The sequence below is a fragment of the Apostichopus japonicus genome, chromosome 1 (genome assembly GCF_037975245.1).
Source record: "Apostichopus japonicus isolate 1M-3 chromosome 1, ASM3797524v1, whole genome shotgun sequence".
NCBI lineage: Eukaryota > Metazoa > Echinodermata > Holothuroidea > Aspidochirotida > Stichopodidae > Apostichopus > Apostichopus japonicus.
The window spans coordinates 13,668,131-13,690,049 of NC_092561.1; the positions used below are offsets into that span (position 1 = coordinate 13,668,131).

The window sequence follows — 21,919 nt, forward strand, 5'->3', positions numbered from 1 at the left end:
ATTAGCTTTTACGCAAGAAGGGGGGGGGGGGTCGATTGAATTTTCCTTGTAAATTTGTAGGTTGTCTTTATTTATTATTTATTTGTGTGTCTTTTGTTCTTCTTCCTTTAGTGTTATCGAGTTACTGTTCTTCCTTTATTTGTGATTTTTTTTTTATACTGTTACTCTTATGTAATTTGGCTTTGGGCCAAGATATGATATGCAACAAACTACTACATGATTATTGTAACGTACAATTGAGAAGAATTTCACCAAAAAATGTCTGCCATGTCAAGTTCTTTCATACCCCGAAATGGACAAACATATATATATATATATATATATATATATATATATATATATATATATATATATATATATATATATATATATATATATATATATATATATATATATATATATATATATATATAAATATATATATATATATATATATATATATATGTATAAATATATATATATATATATATATATATATATATATATATATATATATATATATAATAATAATAATAATCAGCAGTTATTTTTACGACGCTGAAGCGACCACAAATGTGGGAGAAACCCACAAGGGCTTATGGATTACAACTTACACGTCGGGTTGCTTCCATTATCCATTCGTCGAAAGCTAACTTTAACTTTTGTGTGAGTATACATCAACTGACTCTGGATGCTGTTTGCTATGCTCTGAGCCTCTAAGCTCAGACAGGTCAGGTCCCAGAGAGTATAGTGGTATATTGTTGAGGTAAGTTTGGTTATTTTTAGGAAGTACGATTTCCAAAAATACGTGCAAAACTGGGGGAGGGTGTTAAAAGCAATAAAAAGCCACGATTTGATCAACGCATACCTGAAAGGGATTCAAACTCATGAAATATATCACACTGCTTCGCTGTGAAAAGGTTGCGTACTGTATCGTTGATAATAATAATTGAAGGTGCGTCAATTACGAAGGCGCGTCAATTTTAAGCCTGACTATACTGAAAGAAGAGTTACACAGTCGTGTGCACCCTCTACATCACGTCGCCAACGAGGTAAATGAATCTGGAGAAACTATCACACAGTAAATACGCGAGTACGCGCGTACCAAGTATGGAGGGTCATGTGATGTGTTCCAGGTGGTACTAATATACTACTCTCCCTATTACGCATGATGGTTTCACCCAACTAGTACGTAAATGTGTTTGCGTGCTTAGAGCAGCAGACGACACCCGTTACCTAGCAATAACCGTGCCTGTAGCCTAACGTGATAGCTATATTCCCGTCGAGCAGCATTAGGCTCTGTTCCATGGAGAATTCCGTGGCTGCATTGAACTAAACATTTCCCCACATTTCCCATTTCTACATTCACTTATAGCGTGTAGTTATAACGTTAGGCCATATGAGACAAAGCTTGCCCCTAGAGCTGTATTAATAAGTAAGATTATGTAGAAAGCCTGCCTTCATTCAAGAGAATAAGGTTGAACGTTAGCATATTAGCACTATTTCGTAGGTCTGAAGTACCAGTACCTTCTTATGCCGTTAGTTCCCATGTCCGAACCGACCAATCTTTCACGAAGTCACTATCACTGTTCTCGAACTGCTACAGAGAAATATAAGTGTAGTACCACCCTGGAACACATCACATGACCCTCCATACATGGTACGCGCGCACCCAATTGACATGAATCCTCCAGATTCATTTACCTCGTTGCACGTCGCAGAACTACACCTTATGAAAGATTTCATAGAAAATCGTCGACCCATATATATGTTTATGTGGCCTACTGTATGTATCGTATAACAACAAAGGCAGTAATATCTTGATTATCTATAAGTATTGAAATTAACATAACAATGACATCTGTCGACGCTGAAGGAGACTTTTTAGATACTGTCTTCATGGCAGAAGATAGGTATTTGCACGAATAAATTTTATAGTTTCGCACATACAGTAGCCTAACCAACCTTTAGGCCTAGGCCTACCCTATGCTTAGTATTACTATTAGTAAGTTTATCGGCCTATAATATAGATATATGGTTTGCTCACAGTCACAGGTGCATTCAATATCAGTTTTGTTGTTCACTGAATGCAATATTTGAACTTTTTAATCCCCTGTTGTGTTTATCATTAATACAGGAGCAGCATAAAATAACATTGGTAGCTTATTATCTGTTATGGCCTGGGATATCAACCTAGGCATAGGCCTACATTTTGGAAACTTAAAGTTCAGTACCACAAAGTGCCGTACATGAAGCCACCAGTGATATAATTTCCTTCAAAAATTGTATTTATTTCATTAGGAAAGAAAATTGGAATACACTTAAAGAATTAGCTCTTCCGTTATATGTTATTTGTCATATTGTTAATCTCTGAATTGTTATTGAAATGTACCGTGTAAATGTCTCTTATACCTCACTGAGGTGATGTGGAGAAAATAAACTGAAACCCTTCCCTTAATATTGAAATTTGTGTAATGTTGAAGTCGGTTTAGGACTAAAGAGGTCTAAAAAGTGTTATTTTATCACAATTTTTTAAAATTGGAAGTATATAATAGTCAACAAACATCTTTCAGTAGAACTCTTTTTTTTTTTGTCTTTACAGTAGGTCTACTAAATTATGCAACAGGAAATAAGGCCATTATACTTGCAGTTCAGTAGGGTTACAGTGTAGGCTACAACATAGCCTAACATTCACTTACCATAAAACAGGCTAGGCACCCACTTTGTGTGAAGACTCATGAGGGGAATAAAGTACTGTTAACTGTAGCATTGGGATTGCTTTTATTTTTACTTTAGTAGGGCTTCAGATTCAAGATTAGTCTTTCCCAGTTTCCCTATTAGGTTTTGACATAATATCGTAAGATAAAAAACAAGTTTAATATTTATATTTATTATGCATTGTAAGTATGGGAAAATAAACAACTGGATTTGAATTCTGATGCAATCCTACTACAGAAGTACTTTATGAGAGGTGTACATGTATGTTTAGTAAACACAATTAGTGGTTTTCAGTCCCATTTCCATATTTGGTGTTACTGTTACAAGTTCCAGCGGTCGTAACAGAATGAACTAAGTTTAAACACAGTTCACAGATAGACAATGACTGTAACATTAGAATTAGTAGCTCCAAGGGAAAGTAGAATTTATTGTGTGAAGACGTCCATCACATACTGTAGAAAACATATTAAATAGGCGCAATACGGAACAAATGTTGGAGACTTATTAACATGACTTCACTCTGTTCTGTCCAAGAGACTCCGTTCAGTCAAAGAGAACTCTGTTCAATCATAAAATTAATTAACCAATGCAAGGAGGGGATTCAAACAAAGAATTAACATTAGTTAAATGAAACAGACAGCACAGGCTGTTACTGTCTCTGTTCAGTCTCTTGACATTTCTGTTACTATAAATGTTAGATAAAAACCTGGTGTTTGTAACATTCTAATTTAAACAAATTTAACAAAACAAACAAATTTAAAAAAAAAAACAATTAAAACAAACAACATACAGTAGTTTCAAAATATGTGTTTTTCCAATTTAAACTTATATCTCTGCATAAGTTTTTTTAGTAACATCAGTGTCAAGTGTCAAGATTAAAGAATATGCTCGATTTCAGTCAGTGAGAATTAAGTTAACAAATCCTGCTTTTACAGTAAGGGTTTGTGGTAATATTCACACTTCCAGTATGTTTCTAAAAGGTAGTAATATAAAGACAATGCTACTTTTACACATATTGTTTAGGCTAGGCCTAGGCTCTCATGCACTGTGCATAAAGTACATTCATCAATTCAAAATCATTTGAATCATTTCCAGAAGCTATGAGTGTCAAATAAGATGATAGCTATTAAACTTTTGATGTGAAGAAGTAAACTCTGGCATTGATAAAGTTGATTGAGAAGGAGATGATCAATAAGGTGTTACCACCAGTCACTATTTTAAAAGCTGCTGTACATACAGTATGTATGTATATATATATGTATGTATATGTATGTATGTATTTTAGATCCTCCTGCAAGCAGGAACTCGCGAAGAAGCCTCATTGGCTTATCAAAGCCGCAAGCTGACCAAAGTCAGTCTCTTCTCTTTCATTCATATTTAACGTCCAACAATATGAAATGTTAATTGTCAACAACCCTGTAACTGGACGACATACATTAATCTGGGAGTGACTCGAACCGGGGACCTTATGATTGAAAGGCACCGGCGTTAACCACTGAGCTAACACTCCTATAAGTATATACATATCAACTGTAGCATATTGGGAGAACACTGATGATCTTTGCCATTATCCTTTCTTTCAACTATAGATTGCAACAAGATGGATACGATGAAGGATATGAGGTTGGAAGAAAGGCCGGCTTAGTACAGGGTCAGGAAGCGGGAAGACAGAAAGCAAACCAGATTGGTGGGGAGATTGGTTTCTACAATGGATGTGTACATGTATGGATAGCAGTAATTCAAAAGGAAGAAGTACTAGATGGGAAGGAAAGGTATATTTTAATAATAATTATAACACATAAATTATATATGTCTTTGGTATTGTAGTAGATGGAAAGGGTCATGTTTTAGTGTCGTTGTTTGTCCCTGAGGAGGGATGCAGGGAGGTGGCCAGGGTTTGTAACATTAGAAAGTGTAAGAATTTAAAATGGGTCATTCTATGCCAAATCACTCAATTATAGGATGCATTCTCATATATGACCAAACTCTGATATAAGTGAAACTCCAGAATATTGTTCCATTATATATATCTTGGGTACTGTTAGCCCTATGTTACAATATTCTGGTGCATCCCTACTTTTCAGAGGGCCATGGGTGATGTTTTCTGTGACCTTGTTTCGGGAATAATGGAACAATCTGGTCGAGTCTCGGCAAATCAAACTGGTAACCTGGGACCACTTGTGATTTGGCATGGAATGACCTTGGAAGTAGAACTGATTAAAACATACTGTAGCATGTGTAGACAGATCATAATTTTAAATTAAGCAGGAAGGAAGTAGCTCCTTACTAAACATGATATGTAGAAAGCATAATACTACAGCTCCAATGATCAAACTTGATGTGATTATCTTCTATTACACAACTGAAAAGGACTTAGTAGTCTAATTAATTTGGTTTATAAGTAAAATACCTGGCTTACAATATAGAGCTGATGAAGTGTAATGCACACATGCATGCAAATTATGTCTTGACAAAATTCAAATTCAAGGGAAGGTGCTGCCATTGACAAGAGCAGTTTGGAATGGTTAAGGGGCCAGTATTTAATGCTGTACAGTATGAAAGATGCACCAAAGGAGATTCACGTTGTAACTCAGAAGATATTGTTCTCTCCCTGAGGCTACCTTAACTTTCCAGAACTTTGTCAAAACCAACATCTCCTGGAATTTCAGCCATTACATCCAAATAGGAGTTCTTCCACTGGCCCTGCTTTCTAACTGGACATTTCCGCTCTTCTGAATCCTGCATAATACCAAGCTGTACTGTAATTCTTGCTTTTCTGTATTTGACAGGAAATTAAAAGCATTACAAGGATTAAAGGCTCTGTTGGATGGATTTCAAGTACACGATATCAGCAGAGAAGATTACTGGGACAATGTCACTAAGATACGAGCAAAATTCAAACAGGTTAGTGTTCGTTAAGGAATGAAGCAAATTTTCAGTTGACATACCTTCAGTTAGTGATATTTCCAATGTACTTCTTACTACCTACAGTATATAGAGAACTGTGCTGTGGGTATAAACTAGTTATCATCATTTACCAATAAAACGTTTTATTGAAGAGCAGTCCCTTGTTTGTCTGTTTAAGAACCAAGACACAAGATAACTTTTTCATGCCCAAAATCAGTGAACTAATTGCCTCGTTTCTAAGAGAACAAATCTTTGAGTGTTGTTTGCCTGTTTTATATGATCTTCTTAATTTTGGTAAAAGTTCATTAATATTATCTGGTGTGATTGGGAGTAACTTGATAGCAGGATGATGGAGGGCCGAGGCTAGAACAGAAAAAATTATGTCATTGGTCACTTGTTTAGTAGGAGATAAATGCTTTTAAGTCTGATGACCTTAGAGTGTTGTTGCAAATGTAACAACAATGAGTAGATCCCTTCCTTGTTTTAAACATATATACAATGGGTGAATACGTTGTGCAGATGTATACCGTCCAGCATGTTGTGGGCCTTTCCTTTTCGAGTTGTCATTCTGTTTCTTTCAGGTGTCATCTTTGTTGAAGATTCCTACCGAATTTATAAACAAATCTGCCGCTACCAGTCTGTCTTTCTGACAAGGACTAGTTGAATGATGGACACAGGAAGACAGCTTTGTCTGAGAGAGTACTTGGATGAGAAAGAACCAAGTACATTCAAAGGTACTGCAGTAATGGTACAGTATCTCATGCATTTCAAAGCAATATTCTCTGTGCCATGAGTTGGATGAAAGCCATTCTAAACTTCTTGACTCACCCTACCCCCAACATCCCACATATATCTGGGTAGTTAATTATACAACCAGTAAATGATTGCATGGAGTTGAGGACATTTTTACACATTATTATATAATTTTGGCTAATTTGTGAGGTGATGATAGCCTAAAAGGCTAAACCCAAATATTGCATTAGGATTGTTGGGAAGATTGAATATTACTGGCAGTAAGTACTCCATAAATATGTCAATTTTATGACAAATGATATCTTTCAGTGAGTAGTGAGCCATTGTCATGAACTCTGAAGGCCTTTTTTATTTAATAATAAATTTTTCATTATTGTAAATATATGCAATATGAGGCATTTACGACTTACTTTTACTGGAAATTGAAGTGGCACATTGTGGTGGTTTTGTTTGGATTTAATTTTGCTTTAGAGACAGAAGTTCTAAGCTGATGTAATGTGTGTTCAGAGATCCCCTTCATTGATTATATAAACCATTCAGTGAGGAAATTCAAATGTACTTAACCGTGGCTGCAGAGAAATATTTTGCAGTCTTCTATGACCATGCATCAAAGATGAAAAGTGAAGTTCATGCAATGACACAAATATCAGAAAGTTAATGTCAAATATGACAAGAATTATCAAAAGTTCCATTATCCTGTTTATGGTTTGTATTTGGTCATGTCTCAGAGACTATTGTTGTTCAATTCACAAAGTCTGTAAATTTTTGCAAAATCTTCTCTCAAAACTTCATACATGTTGAGTTACAATAGATACTAATATTTGTGCGTTATAAATATTATTAAAGACATTGAGATCATTTTCACTTTTGACATCTGTATATTAAATTGATATAATTCTTCATCTCTGCAGGCAACTGAAGTCACAGACTGTTCCGTTGTTAGAAGGACCTGTATGATACTTTTACGAAAAAGTCGCCCAGGAAAGAACCTGGGCACGAAAACCAGACTACCGAACGACTGATCCGCTCTCAACCCCAGTCCCCTTGCATGGGGACTGTGACTGTGTGATCATCGCCAGGTGTGCATCACCATTCCCCTCGAAAGGGAACAGATACTGCACATGATCTTAGCCAAAAGGCCAAGAAGCAATCTGGACCTGTAGGAGCACAGAACATCATTAGCCAGAAGCAAGGCAACAGACGGATTATTAAAAATGCAGAGGAAAGTGTTAGGAGCTGTTACTTGTAAAGTTAAAACATTGCTTCAAGTGATTGTACTGTCACAAGGGATATCTTGTTTGCGGACAGAGATGCAGATGTAATCATTATTGTTACGAATCAGCAGATGTCTCGAAACTAAATGGACCCAACCACATTAGGAATGGGTGGTGAGAAAGAAAATAACTAATGTTTGGCTCAGAGAATAAGGTTTGGCTTGATCACGACAGAGTATAGTGCAGTCGGTGAGTGGAACCCTGTCGATAGATCCTGGATTCAAACTCATACATAACAGTACACTGAATAGAGATTAACATTGCAAGCATGTTTCTATCAATAGACTTTGTATTTCAGTTCATATCAAATTAGTAATGTATATACATTCTTAAAACATTGTTGTATTTGTTACAACAGGGAATGAACAGGACAACTGAAAAAATGGACTACAACTTAATACACTAACTTGAGTACCGATGTCACTGAGGTGTTGGGACCCTGTCAAGAAAATGTAATCTATGAGGGACAGGTTTCTTGCAAGTTTACACTTAACAAGCAACTCATTAATAAAATTCCAGTCAAAATCTTATTTTCTGCTTTTCTTTTTTTTTTGCAAATATCACTAGATTATTATTTGTTGCAAACTTGTCTATCTGAGTCACTGAATAAGGGTGGGGGGGGGGGGATTCCACCAAAACAATCAAAATAAGGTTTCTTGTGTTTTGACTAGACTGCAAGAAATGCATGTCTGTTTGTATCGCTTGATTCATATTATATATTTAACTTGTGTTGAAAAAAGGTTAAGGCTCCTGGAATAAAGATGGCGCTATATGTAAACAGACAGTATCTTTGTGAACACCAACTAGCTTTTGGAAATATATTCCATTCCAAAGTGAAGTTTTGATTCACATGTACTGTAAGCCCCATTTTAGTTTTAATCCTGACAAATGAAAATAAGTCACTTGCAGCTTACTATTTTCCTGAAACAAAATACATATTTAACAGTGACTTAGAAATAAGTTATTTGAAATACTGCAACAAAGAAGTAAATAGCTTTCAGTTCTGGAATTGGATATCTGAAGAAACCTGGCAGGAGGTTGCTAAGGTGATTGCATGATTTTTTCCAAGTATGACATCACAATGTATTGTGCGATGCAGTTATCCAAGTAATATAATATCTCAGTAATATAAAGGGTTTCTCTGTAATTGCTCTGTATCCTCTCCTCAGGCTGTGTTCATCCACTGTTGGATGTAGCCCTCTTCATGATTTTTCCAAGTTTCTCTGTCCATTGCAAGTCTATAGTCCGGGAGCCCAGAAGGTTTATTCAGCTGAAGAGGTACAAAAGGTTTGGTGGCCTGATTGTGTTGGTAGGTGACCAAGCATCAATAAAATGTGTTGCTGCCGGGGCACACCCTGCATGGTAGGTGAGGGGGTCACAAAATAGGGGGGCAAAATATGCTTTTATTTAGCTGAAGAGGTACAAGCACAAAAGTTGCTGGATCTTATTCCCAGGAGGGTACCTTGAATCATGGTGGCAATGACAGCAATATCTGACTGCATGGGGCCCCAGACAGTAGCCCAAAAGAGGCCCGCCCATATGGTATTATTCAGCTGAAAAGGTACAAGGGTGAATTCTTTTGCATTTGAACTGTTACACATTGTGGTGTACTAAAACACTAATGACAGTAACTTTGTCCTGCATAGGGGCCCAAACAGTAGCCCTAAGAACGGGCCATGCGGTACAACCAGCTGTTGGCTAATTTATCTAGCTGAAAAGGTACACGAACAAAACTTGTTGGATACTGCTCCCAGCAAGACTAATTTCATTGCTGTAGCAAAAACAGCAATATCTGACTGCATGGGGCCCCAGACAGTAGCCCAAATGGGGCCCGCCCATGTGGTATTATTCAGCTGAAAAGGTACAAGGGTGAATTCTTTTGCATTTGAACTATTACATATTGTGGTGTACTAAAACACTAATGACAGTAAATTTGTCATGCATAGGGGCCCAAACAGTAGCCCTAAGAATGGGCCATGCGGTACAACCAGCTGTTGGCTAATTTATCTAGCTGAAAAGGTACATGAACAAAACTTGTTGGATACTGCTCCCAGCAAGACTAATTTCATTGCTGTAGCAGCAACAGCAATATCTGACTGCATGGGGCCCCAGACAGTTGCCCAAAAGAGGCCCGCCCATATGGTATTATTCAGCTGAAAAGGTACAAGGGTGAATTCTTCTGCATTTGAACTATTACACATTGTGGTGTACTAAAACACTAATGACAGTAACTTTGTCCTGCATAGGGGCCCAAACAGTAGCCCTAAGAATGGGCCATGCGGTACATCCAGCTGTTGGCTAATTTATCTAGCTGAAAAGGTACATGAACAAAACTTGTTGGATACTGCTCCCAGCGAGACTAATTACATTGCTGTAGCAACAACAGCAATATATGACTGCATGGGGCCCCAGACAGTTGCCCAAAAGAGGCCCGCCCATATGGTATTATTCAGCTGGACAGGTACAAGGGTAGATCCTTTTGCATTTAAACTATTGCACATTGGGGTATACTAAAATACTAATGACAGTTACTTTTCCTGCATATATGCCCTCACAGTAACCCTAGATAAGATAGGCCCTGCAGCCCAACCAGCTTTTAACTAATATCCCTACCTGAATAGGTACATAAACAAAACGTGTTGGATACCGCTTCGAACAGGACTAAATCTATTGCTGCAGTATTGACAGCATATCTGCCTGCATGGGGCAAGACGGCGGATAACAATTAAATCATCAAATCATGGTCTTGTCCCCAAAATGCCAGCCTCATCGATGATCACTCTGGACTTCGGTTCAGGAAACAAGAGACGATTCATAAACGTAACCAACATTTCACGTGAGCTTGAAAGAAAGCAAACAGGTTTGAGTGAAGCTCTCATTAGTTTTCATGCTCTGACTGGTTGTGACTACAACTCTGCGTTCTACCAGAAAGGCAAGTCTGTACCCTTCAGTTATCTAGAGAAAGACCCTGATTACGTTGAGGCACTGAAGTCCTTATGCACCAATGCTGTCGATAAACCTGCAGTGACTGCATTTGTTTGCAGGATCTATGGATTCAAGGCATTGGACGACATCAATGAAGCCAGGCACCAGTCTTTCACCAGGATGACTAAAAGAAAACAGCAAGCGGTACACGTAAAGAAGATCAATTGCTCATCTTTACCACCATGTGAGAAGGTACGGTATCAACACGTATTACGGGCAAACTTCGTTGCTACGATGTGGAGCCATGCACATACCAAACAACCAACCAAAGACCTGCACCCACTGAATTATGGATGGATCGCCAATGATGATGGACTGTATGTGCCCCATTGGTATGAAGGAGAAGCTCTACCCGATACATTGTCCAGTGAAGACTCGGAGCCAGTACATGAGCGTGAAGAAATGACTCTGGCTTTGGATGCTGTCGTTGATCCAAGAGATAACTATGCAGAAAATATGAGAAAATACGATATGGACGTAGCAGATGTTGATGATGAGTTGGATGATCAGCCATGGAGTGATGACAGTGAGAGTGAATGTGAGGATGAGGATTAGGTATGACCCTTGATGAGAACGCAAACAATTACTTGTGCCATTTCTATGTCGTAAATAATCATTATATTGTGACATACATCAACACAATAGAACGGGCAGAAAGGTAATATTCTCTATTGACAGGAACTTATGGATTTCATAGTTATTATGTAATAAAACCCATCTGTTTGCAGTGGTTAAAACAAACTTCCACCACACCCTGGAGCAACATTTCATCTGCTTGACATGTACAAAACCTGTTACCCAGAACCTATGAGGCTGTTGAAGATTGATGTAGTTTTGATATTTGGCCTTTTCTTGGTTGACCCTAACATGTAACATTAGTGTATTACTCGCTAAATCAAGTGCTGTATTTTCCATGTACTGCTGTGACAATGGACAATAATAATGTCAGCAGCTTACATTTCAGAAAATTCCACTGACTTACAGTACTTTTTACTTGTCTGTACATTCCTAACTTTTGTACCTAGCTATGGGAATCTAGTAACACTCTTTCGTTATAATTCTGTGTGCTAAACTTTATGTTATCAATGTTGCCTAAGATATACAAAATGGTGTCCAATTGACTGTTTACGGTACATTACCCTAGTGTACATGTATTATGGATGTTACTATATGTTATCATTTTAACCAAAACTGTAAATATGTTATTTCAGCAAGTGATGATGTTAACATGCCTTCATATGATTATCACTGATAAATCATTACGATCAATGATTGAGCAATTTGAATCAAAGTATATCAGTTCAATGCTACAACGATGGAGACCAACTTTGAGTTAATTAGGGCCAGTACAATGTTTTAGGTCATTCTGAAAGATACAATTCTGGCTACACAAAGTATTTTAAATTACATTTAAAAAGTGCACCTATCATAGCGTTCAGGTATGGTGGTATTCACAGTTTTGAATTGCCTCGCAATCCAATTATAAGGTACGTTACACTGGATTTCTAACGAAGAAGACAAATAACGTTGTTAACCAGGTCCAATAAATCATAAATCTCTTGCAATTATATCATTTCTGTTTTCTCTCACTGCTCGTCCAATCGTGGCAAGAGACAATAAACATGAAAGGAGGGGCTATGTTGGGCTATATTGTCTGGGCCCCAGTGCAGAACGAAGTTGGTGTCATTGGTAGATCTACTTAGGTAAACCTAAATGTATCAGCATCAATGCTGAAAGATTCATCCTTGTACTACTTTGACAGAATAACACCATACGGGCCTGTTTGGGCCACTATGAAGGACAAAGTTACTGTCATTAGCATTATAGTATACCCCGATGTGTAATAGTTCAAATGCAAAAGGATCTACCCTTGTACCTTTTCAGCTGAATAATACCATGTGGGCTGGGCCCTTTTGGGCCACTGTCTGGGGCCCCATGCAGGCAGATATTGCTGTTGTTGCTACAGCAATGTAATTAGTCTTGCTGGGAGCAGTATCCAACAAGTTTTGTTCATGTACCTGTCCAGCTAGATAAATTAGCCAACAGCTGGTTGTACCGCATGGCCCATACTTAGGGTTACTGTTTAAGCCCCTATGCAGGATAAAGTTACTGTCATTAGTGTTTTAGTATACCCCAATGTGTAATAGTTCAAATGCAAAAGGATCTACCCTTGTACCTTTTCAGCTGAATAATACCACATGGGCGGGCCTCTTTTGGGCCACTGTCTGGGGCCCCGTGCAGTCAGATATTGCTGTTGTTGCTACAGCAATGTAATTAGTCTCGCTGGGAGCAGTATCCAACAAGTTTTGTTCATGTACCTTTTCAGCTAGATAAATTAGCCAACAGCTGGTTGTACCGCATGGCCCATTCTTAGGGCTACTGTTTGGGCCCCTATGCAGGACAAAGTTACTGTCATTAGTGTTTTAGTATACCTCAATGTTTAATAGTTCAAATGCAAAAGGATCTACCCTTGTACCCTTTCAGCTGAATAATACCACATGGGCGGGCCCCTTTTGGGCTACTGTCTGGGGCCCCATGCAGTCAGATATTGCTGTTGTTGCTACAGCAATGAAATTAGTCTTGCTGGGAGCAGTATCCAACAAGTTTTGTTCATGTACCTTTCAGCTAGATAAATTAGCCAACAGCTGGTTGTACCGCATGGCCCATTCTTAGGGCTACTGTTTGGGCCTTTATGCAGGACAAAGTTACTGTCATTAGTGTTTTAGTATACCTCAATGTTTAATAGTTCAAATGCAAAAGGATCTACCCTTGTACCCTTTCAGCTGAATAATACCACATGGGCGGGCCCCTTTTGGGCTACTGTCTGGGGCCCCATGCAGTCAGATATTGCTGTTGTTGCTACAGCAATGAAATTAGTCTTGCTGGGAGCAGTACCCAACAAGTTTTGTTCATGTACCTTTTCAGCTAGATAAATTAGCCAACAGCTGGTTGTACCGCATGGCCCATTCTTAGGGCTACTGTTTGGGCCCCTATGCAGGACAAAGTTACTGTCATTAGTGTTTTAGTACACCACAATGTGTAATAGTTCAAATGCAAAAGAATTCACCCTTGTACCTTTTCAGCTGAATAATACCATATGGGCGGGCCTCTTTTGGGCTACTGTCTGGGGCCCCATGCAGTCAGATATTGCTGTCATTGCCACCATGATGCAAGGTACCCTCCTGGGAATAAGATCCAGCAACTTTTGTGCTTGTACCTCTTCAGCTAAATAAAAGCATATTTTGCCCCCCTATTTTGTGACCCCCTCACCTACCATGCAGGGTGTGCCCCGGCAGCAACACATTTTATTGATGCTTGGTCACCTACCAACACAATCAGGCCACCAAACCTTTTGTACCTCTTCAGCTGAATAAACCTTCTGGGCTCCCGGACTACTAGTCCATGTGATGCCTATGTATGTTGTTATGTCATCCCGCCATCTACGTTTCTGTCTGCCTCTGCCTCTCTTTCTGTATCTGGGTTGCCATTCTGTCAATCTTTTGGCCCATCTATTGTCCCCCCTTCTCATCAGATGTCCTGCTTATCTCCATTTTGCTTCCTTAATCTTAAGAATGATGTCTTTTACTTGTGTTTGTTTCCTGATTTTTAGCTCATACCAGCATGCTGGTGTGAGCTACAGTGCGGCGTCTATCACTCTATCCGTCAACAATTGGTAAAACCGCTCCCACTCGCACATTGTTTGATGGAATTTCATGAAACTTGGACACAAGGACCATTGGGTATAGGGCCATCAGAGATGGTCCGAAATTTGGGGTCAAAGGTCACCTGTGGGCCGTAATGGGCCATTTTGTGGATATACGCAAAATGCTTCTTCTCCTACAGATTCCATGGTACAATGTTGAGGGTTTGTCACGATAGTACTATGGAAGTTTTACCTTCAGGGTGTTCATGAATTTGAGATCAAAGATCAACTAGGGGTCTTTTGTGGCCGGGGCCGTGGCCCTATATTTTCAAATTGCTCCTGTTCGTACAGTGTATGGCCAGTTATAATGAAACTTGGTCACAACGTTCCTCGGGATGACAGTTACGAGGGGTGTTCGGAAAATTGAGGTCAAACGTCATTTAGGGGTCATCGGGGGTCATTCTTTGTAATATTTTCAAATATCTCAATCTCCTCAAGATTTTGATGGATCATATTCAAAGTTGAACTGATGATTGTTGGATTGTGTATGAATAAGGTGATGCCTAATAATTTTTGGTCAAAAGTTAATTAATTACAATTAATCCCCATTGTTTAAAAAAATCTGATCCTTCACCTTTTGCCAAAGCTCCTTTAATTTGTCTCCCAGTCTCTGCAGTGTTTGTTTACATTTGTGGTTAAGCTCTGCAGAGGCTGTTAGTGGAATTAAAGCAGGACTGGGAGTTGTTATTAACTGTTGAACTGGAAGCATGAGAGCCCTATAGCCAATCAGCACTTGCCGATTCTTAGAAGTCTTTGAGCCTGAGGTATGTAGGCAGCCAGCCAAAATTTTGGCAAGGAGTGCTTCAGGTCTGCTCAGGTAGAGGGGAGAAAGTTTAATAGGGTAGGTCAGTGGTATTGTTTGAGAGAGTGGGTAAAATAGGATTTAAAGGGGGAAAATAGGAATTTCAGCCAGTGGTGTGGCCAGGATTCTGCTAACGGAGGGGGGGGGGGTTATCCCTCATGGGCCCAAAATTGGTGGAATCTGAAAAATGGCCTGAAATTTGGTGGGCCATAAAGTTTTGTGGGCCCTACATTTTTAAGCTCGCAAAGGTATGAGCTTCTGCACCAATGGTGCTCTAGTTGAGTTCTTGACTTTGTCCCATATTGTAATGTTGAGCATTCTTCTCTCCATCGCTCGTTGGGCAACTAAGAGTTTCTGCTCAAGCTGCTTGGTTGTGGTCCATGTTTCAGCACCATAGGCCATTGTTGGAATGACACATTGGTTGTACATTCTCCTTCTTATGCACATTGGTAATTTGGGGTCGCACAGAATATCCTTGTATTGCTCTGTATAATACATTCTAAAGTCTGGGAAGTTAACCTACGGTTAGTTTGAAAACACATATTTACTTCCAAAGTATGTATCATCCAAAGTATGTATCATCCAAAGTATGTATTATCTTTCGCAGTTTGTATTTCATATTCATTAAATTTCCAAATAAATATAAATATAAATATACTTTAAGTTAGTCTTTTTAAACAAAGTGTAGGGAATAATCTATACAATATTCTATTGGGAAAATGTTATCTCAATACTTAAAAAGGTTAATATTTAACATAAAAATGTCATTAATTCGGTTTAAACCATGGTGACACGCAAACAAATCTTTTATAATTTGAATGAAATTCTTACTGTAACATCAGGTACAAAAATATTTCTATACAAACCAATTCTACCCGAAGGAGAAAAAGTTGTTAATATTACCAATTTTATCCAGTTCCAAGTATCATCTAGAGCTATAAAACGAATTGAAGAAATGTAAAAACGATAAATACTGCACACAAGGGTCTGTGATGTCATCCTATACTTGATCAAGCCTTCAGTGTAGTGCATGAAGGAATGCTGAAATGATAAATGGAATCTAATTTTCTTCGTAGCCAATATTAGCCGTTATGGAGAGTTGGCCATCACAGGCATCTCTATTAGTATTAAATAGTCTAATCATGATGGTTGGGTTCCATTTTCATGTAACTTAATAATTTCTACAATTATGTACAAAAATAATATTAAAATGAAAAATCCCCTTACATCTATCTCTTTGTGTTCACCATGAACCTGTCTGTATTCTGTGCATTTTTTTGTCCCTTCTGTTACTGTTACTTGTCATTTAGCCTTTGAAGAAAATCCTGCGTCGTTGAACGTCAGGCCAACTTACTTTTACACAAAAATAATATTATTCATAAAACTTCCTTTCTAAAACTCCAACTTTCAAACTCTGCTATAATGTTATAAAGTATCTCAATTTTAGATTTAATTGGAGAGAAGATTTATGTAAAAACATATGATTTTGGATTTTCATCTGTCCCTCACTGTACAATGCATATTCCATTCTTTGTACCAAAATTTCAGCAATAGACCAAATTGATAAGAATTAATATAAAATGAATACAAGATTCGAGCAGCTGAAGTTGATATCAAGCATCATTTTAGATTTAAAACAACAAATATTAACTTTACAACACTGTTTGGTTTAATTTTTCCACTTTACATGAGTGAGAAACAGCGTAGAGTCGTAGCCTTACATAGAGTCCATTATCGTTTCCTTATAAATGTTATTGGGAACACATTCCAAGGTGTTGTTGAATTAACCACTTTCTGCTGCCATAATGGTTTCTCTGACATCGGTCAAGATCCCTCCGAGAAGATTTTGACCTCTCCATTGCTTTGGATCCTGAGCCTTTGGGTTGCTAGCTCCAAGACCGATACCCCAAATGGTATCCCTAGGACTTGCTTCCACCAACATCGTACCTTGTGTGGACATCATTTCCTTCTTCAGATGGTTGTTCTGTGAAAACTAAAACCAAACATCATACTTATACCTCAAGTACTGTAAGCTGGTTGAATATCAATCTTTTGCATAATAAACCAGAAATTCAACAGGCAGAGTGATTCCTTGTCACATTGAATGTAAACTGTGCATGGAAGGCTCTTGTACTTAAGGGTGGCATACCCCATAGTCTTTTCAGGAAAAGTGCCAAAAAGCATTGATGTAGAACATCTTTTTGGTGCAAAACTTGGGTCAATTGAGGCAATTTTAGAACTCTTTAGTCCTACTGTACCAGTCCTGAGCAACATACAAAAATTGTGTAACTACAGTATCCAGTGAAGGAGTTTGTTTACAAGTGACTTAAAGCAGCATTTTGCGTCCTTTACTATGATATTTCTCAACCTCACTGACTCCACTATGCCATAACGACATACATAACTAGCTTATCTATTTAAATCTTACTTCAAATGGTGGCATAAAAGTCGAAAAATTTGCAATTTTCAACTTTGTCTTTCTCCAAGATATTTTCCGTTGGGATCCCAATTAACCTCGCCCATAATATGAATATTTAAACACTACGAACGTCATTGACCAATTATTAATCCAACACCAAGCTTGATTTGTGTACAGTCTATATGGCATTTGTACCAGGGAGTTCCATAACAACTCCCTGGTTGTGCCAACGCAAAGTCTTGAATCTATTTTTAGCAACGGCTCATAACTAAACCTGCATCTCTGATTGGTGGAATTCAAACTAGTAGGTTTGGGGTACTGTATGCGATTAATTTTACATGTGGAATTTTGTTGTGGATACTTTTCTCATTCTCTGCAAATATCCTTAATTACTCGCAAATTAGCGATGTTGGTAGGGAAAAACTTGGCTGATATCTTAGTTTGCTGTTTTGTGATATATGTAAAAAACTTGATGGACATGTCAAAAAAAAAGAAAACGGCGACCAAACGCAAAATGCTGCTTTAAACTTCAGACTCTCATAGTGAAAAATCTTCCTGGTCACAATATGGAAAATTGATGGTGGCCATGATTGGCCAACTTGTCAGGTCTATTCAGTGATGGGTAGGGTTTTGTGAGAACTTCTACAAGGACTTAGAGACCACATTACTTTGACGATCTAGTGCGTAATTCGATGGGGCAATTTTGTGGAGTTTGCTACTTAGGTGGCTCCACATACTGTACACAGTATCATGGTCATTCAAGCTGGCCCACTGAAACTACTGTATCTTGTCAACAATCATATCCTCAGCAACAGTACTACAGTAGGATTATTGCAACCAATAAGGTGGATCCTCATACCATAAGTTCATCCAACCTTAAAGTTTAAACATTTCCAAGTACTCAGACCTTGAACACCTACAGGGTGTAAAGTATTTGTAATGAAGTTTGAACTCCAAAGGAAACAAAGTGGTTCTCAGACTTCACAAGGTGGATGCAGATACCTTGTGCTGTGTATATTTCATCCAAGCTTTACTATTTAATGATATCCTGTTTGAAAAGTTTGCAGACATTGATATCTGTTTACCTCTATAATGACCTTTGAACACCACAATTCTTGTACAAAGTTTAGTAAAAATAATTCCATATACCAAATAAAAAGCATATGTAGTAAAAATAATAATTCCAAATACCAAATAAATAGCTTATGAGAAAGTTTAGTTTTTGAAGTTACCTTCAATAAAAAAGCTTTTAAGACTTTTACCTGGTGAACTCAAATGAACTTTGACCTCATTGCAAATAGACAGTCCTGAGTCTTTAGTTTTACTCACTAAATTTGATCCATATACCAAGTATAAAGTTCATCCAAGCTTTAGTTTTGAAGTTATTGATTTTAATATGGTTTCAGACTTTGGTTTCTGGTGACCTCACATAACCTTTGGCCTAAATAGAAAACAAACGGGTTCTTTTACTCACTAAGTTGGATCCACATTCCAAACATGAAGTTAATCCAAACTTTGCTATGGAAGAAATTTAAATTTATACAATTTCTTAATTTGACATCTGGTGACCACAAATGACCTTTGGATAGTCACTGGATATCCTCTCAAGAGGTTGATGATGTTGCAATCTGCCAGGCTACATACTGTATATATACGCAACCTACAGTAGCTACCGCAGGGTTTTACTTTTGCTAAATTTCCTTCTTTAACAATCCTTTCTCGGTTTTTCCTCCAGATTTGCTCATCAAAATTTTTCACTTTTCTTCCAAGTGCCTTCATTTGTCCTGGTTTCTCAGCTGACAGAATTTGAGGTGCAATTTCATCATCTCCAAATAAGACTGTAGACAGAAAAACATGGCAACAACATTAAGAATTGGCTGGGATATTGTCATTTTTAGCAGAATATCCAAAGAAAGTGCTTACAAACTAAATATAGACAACTGTAGGATGAGGTGGGAAGTATTTATGCCTTGGCCTATATTCTCATATACTTAAAGGGTGTGAAGACTCGCGCACGTCTCATGCGGGTAATCTGACCTAGTTTCGAATGAGGTGTAACAAAAGTGTTAGACACCACCATCGATCCCAGAAAATACCCACATAGCTTGCTACCGTCAGTAATTAGACACTAGTGTACAGTCAATACATAGTACTGTACAGCTACGGTAAATACCAACAACACAGTGTACATTACATAGCAGCGATGGACATCTCACGTCTAGATGAAAGATAACAAGGTATCACGTTTCATAACTGTCTGCATTTTGGAGCAACAAGAAGAAAACTTCACTTGCAAGCAACAGAAAGTTAACTTTTTTAGAGCGTGGCTGACGGTTTGGGGCGAGTCGTCAATGCCTTTAATATACCTATTGTTATAACCACAGTGTTGTTTGTTTTTATAACCTCTCAGGCACAAATGTTACATCTGAAATACTTGTCACCACTGAATGTTCAGTAACTCCATATCAAACCCAAGGTATTAAATTTGATGGAGGTAGTAGATGGCTCCCTAAACGTTATTCACTAACCATCTTAGTCAGTACAAAACATAGGTTAGTAACACAATTGGGAAAGTCCTTCAAAAGTCACTTCACTGTGGATTGTTGCCTGCAGTACATTTATAACAAAAATTCTGAATTTATTTTTCAACGTTTTGGGCAGCAATTGTCAATCTTGACAAGAAATGTTGTATCCAGAGTAGGTTCCAGTGTTAATTATATGTAGCCTAGCTGCATTTAAATAGATACCATTATACAGTCTAATCGTTACCAAACTGATACCAACCTCTATGGTCCACTTTGCCATTACTATGTACTAAATATTTGCATAACCCTGACGACAACAATTTTTACGAGTGGGTATAATTTCCCCCCCCCCCCCCAAATAAAAATACACTATACTAGAAGTAAAAATTTGTAAAGCGATGAATGTATTAGTGTCAAATCAAAATAAAAGGAGTTCAATCCCTGGTCGAGAAGTCCTAGGGTGGTCTGGGTGGAATTAAATTAAATATGTACTTGTACTGTAGACCATCTGCTATATAAACTATGGTAAATACAAAGGCTATCTTGATTTACTTACCTGCTTTCTGATGCATCATATACTGCTCAGCACAATTGTACTTGACTCCCGAAACTTCAAAGTCAGCTGGATGAAATTGGCTAAATGGGGATTTAGCAGTGTAGAAAAAGGTAAAGTTATTGCCGTAAAAGCTGTTGCTTGCCATGTTAAGGCCGTGATAAGATTCGCTGCGTCCAAACCACTGATGAACTTCTGCGTTGTGTACCTTCACACTACAGGTTAAAATTGCGCCATTATTCCGAAATACTATACACAAACTCACCACTTAGTCATTTGTTGAATAAATTCTACTTTTGTACTACAAGTGTTCACTGTGTTAGTTCAATCTTCTTGATACTTGCATGGGTGTACAGAACATGGTATACACAGATTGTGTATAAATTTCTATGACTTCATTGCATTTTATTGCGCAATCTATTATTATACGGAGCCCCGTAACGACCATATACAACGATTGACTTATGGCATGCAGTACAAGCTGTTTAAGTCCGCGACCCGAGCTATCCTCGGGCTTTTAATGATACCATCACAGTCCTTGCAAATAATAAAACCATTAAAAAATTGTGCCATTGTTATTAATTACACATCAGCTCTGTAGTTATATACGCAGATTAATTAATTGATTCATATTAAGCTGCATGAAAGCAAGTTTGACTTGAGTGTTTGACACGTATCCTGGTTTAGCGCTGCAGAAGACAACGGCAAAAACAGTTTATATAATTATGGTTTATGAACAACTTGATTACAAAATCAGAGGGACTGAAGATTATTCAATCTGCGTCATATGGGGAGGGGGCGTCGCTGTAGATGACACTACGAACGTCCGTGCTGGAACATCTTCGACTTAAAGTAAAAGTGGCAAACCGACTACAGGATATATCCTCAAAACGAACTTACAACTGGACCTGTGCAAATGCGTATCAAAAATTCTCGTTTCTAACTTCGTAAATATTGATATAATTTCTATACTGTTTCCAAAACACAAAAGAGAGCTTTTTATGGACATTTATGGGGCACTTTTTTACTTTTGAAGGTTTAAACATCCCGTACGTGCCCTCGGCATCATCATCGTGGTACACAATGCACGATGAAGCACACTCGATAGATATCAAATTAAGTATGTGTCACATCACAACAGAACGTTGCATCACCTTGACATCCGGAGATTGAGATTGCAACAGCCCAATGGTCCAACTCACTTACAAGACTCCTATCGCCACATGGGGTAGCTTTATGTGTTTACTAATAATCTGTAAGCATTGCAACAATAATAAGGTGGCTTAATAGGGACATAGGAT

The 21,919-nt window shown here is 37.9% G+C and overlaps 2 protein-coding genes across 2 annotated transcripts; one reads left to right on the forward strand and one right to left on the reverse strand.

The window, feature by feature from the left end:
- The first annotated feature begins 1,724 nt into the window (after window positions 1–1,724).
- LOC139968080 (protein LTO1 homolog) lies at window positions 1,725–8,239 on the forward strand. The gene is made up of 5 exons (XM_071972432.1): window positions 1,725–1,892; window positions 4,287–4,469; window positions 5,487–5,601; window positions 6,186–6,338; window positions 7,269–8,239. The coding sequence occupies exons 1-4, from the start codon at window positions 1,834–1,836 to the stop codon at window positions 6,252–6,254; spliced, it is 426 nt and encodes a 141-aa protein (XP_071828533.1). The 5' UTR covers window positions 1,725–1,833; the 3' UTR covers window positions 6,255–6,338; window positions 7,269–8,239.
- A 7,458-nt stretch (window positions 8,240–15,697) lies between these two features.
- LOC139968073 (N-glycosidase Npun_R5314-like) lies at window positions 15,698–20,990 on the reverse strand. The gene is made up of 3 exons (XM_071972421.1): window positions 20,622–20,990; window positions 19,227–19,378; window positions 15,698–17,114 (listed from the first exon to the last, which is right to left on the reverse strand). The coding sequence occupies exons 1-3, from the start codon at window positions 20,764–20,766 to the stop codon at window positions 16,905–16,907; spliced, it is 507 nt and encodes a 168-aa protein (XP_071828522.1). The 5' UTR covers window positions 20,767–20,990; the 3' UTR covers window positions 15,698–16,904.
- Between the last annotated feature and the right edge of the window lie 929 nt (window positions 20,991–21,919).

Bases quoted from the DNA above. Each gene is read 5' to 3' on its own strand.
- LOC139968080 (XM_071972432.1), top strand. From the start codon at position 1,834: ATGACATCTGTCGACGCTGAAGGAGACTTTTTAGATACTGTCTTCATG. The intron at 1,893-4,286 runs GTATTTGCACGA...TTTCAACTATAG, and splicing joins GTCTTCATGGCAGAAGATAG to ATTGCAACAAGATGGATACG. The intron at 5,602-6,185 runs GTTAGTGTTCGT...TGTTTCTTTCAG, and splicing joins TACGAGCAAAATTCAAACAG to GTGTCATCTTTGTTGAAGAT.
- LOC139968073 (XM_071972421.1), bottom strand. From the start codon at position 20,766: ATGGCAAGCAACAGCTTTTACGGCAATAACTTTACCTTTTTCTACACT. The intron at 19,379-20,621 runs GTAAGTAAATCA...TTCTGTCTACAG, and splicing joins TATGATGCATCAGAAAGCAG to TCTTATTTGGAGATGATGAA. The intron at 17,115-19,226 runs GTAAAACCCTGC...GTTTGGTTTTAG, and splicing joins AAGAAGGAAATTTAGCAAAA to TTTTCACAGAACAACCATCT.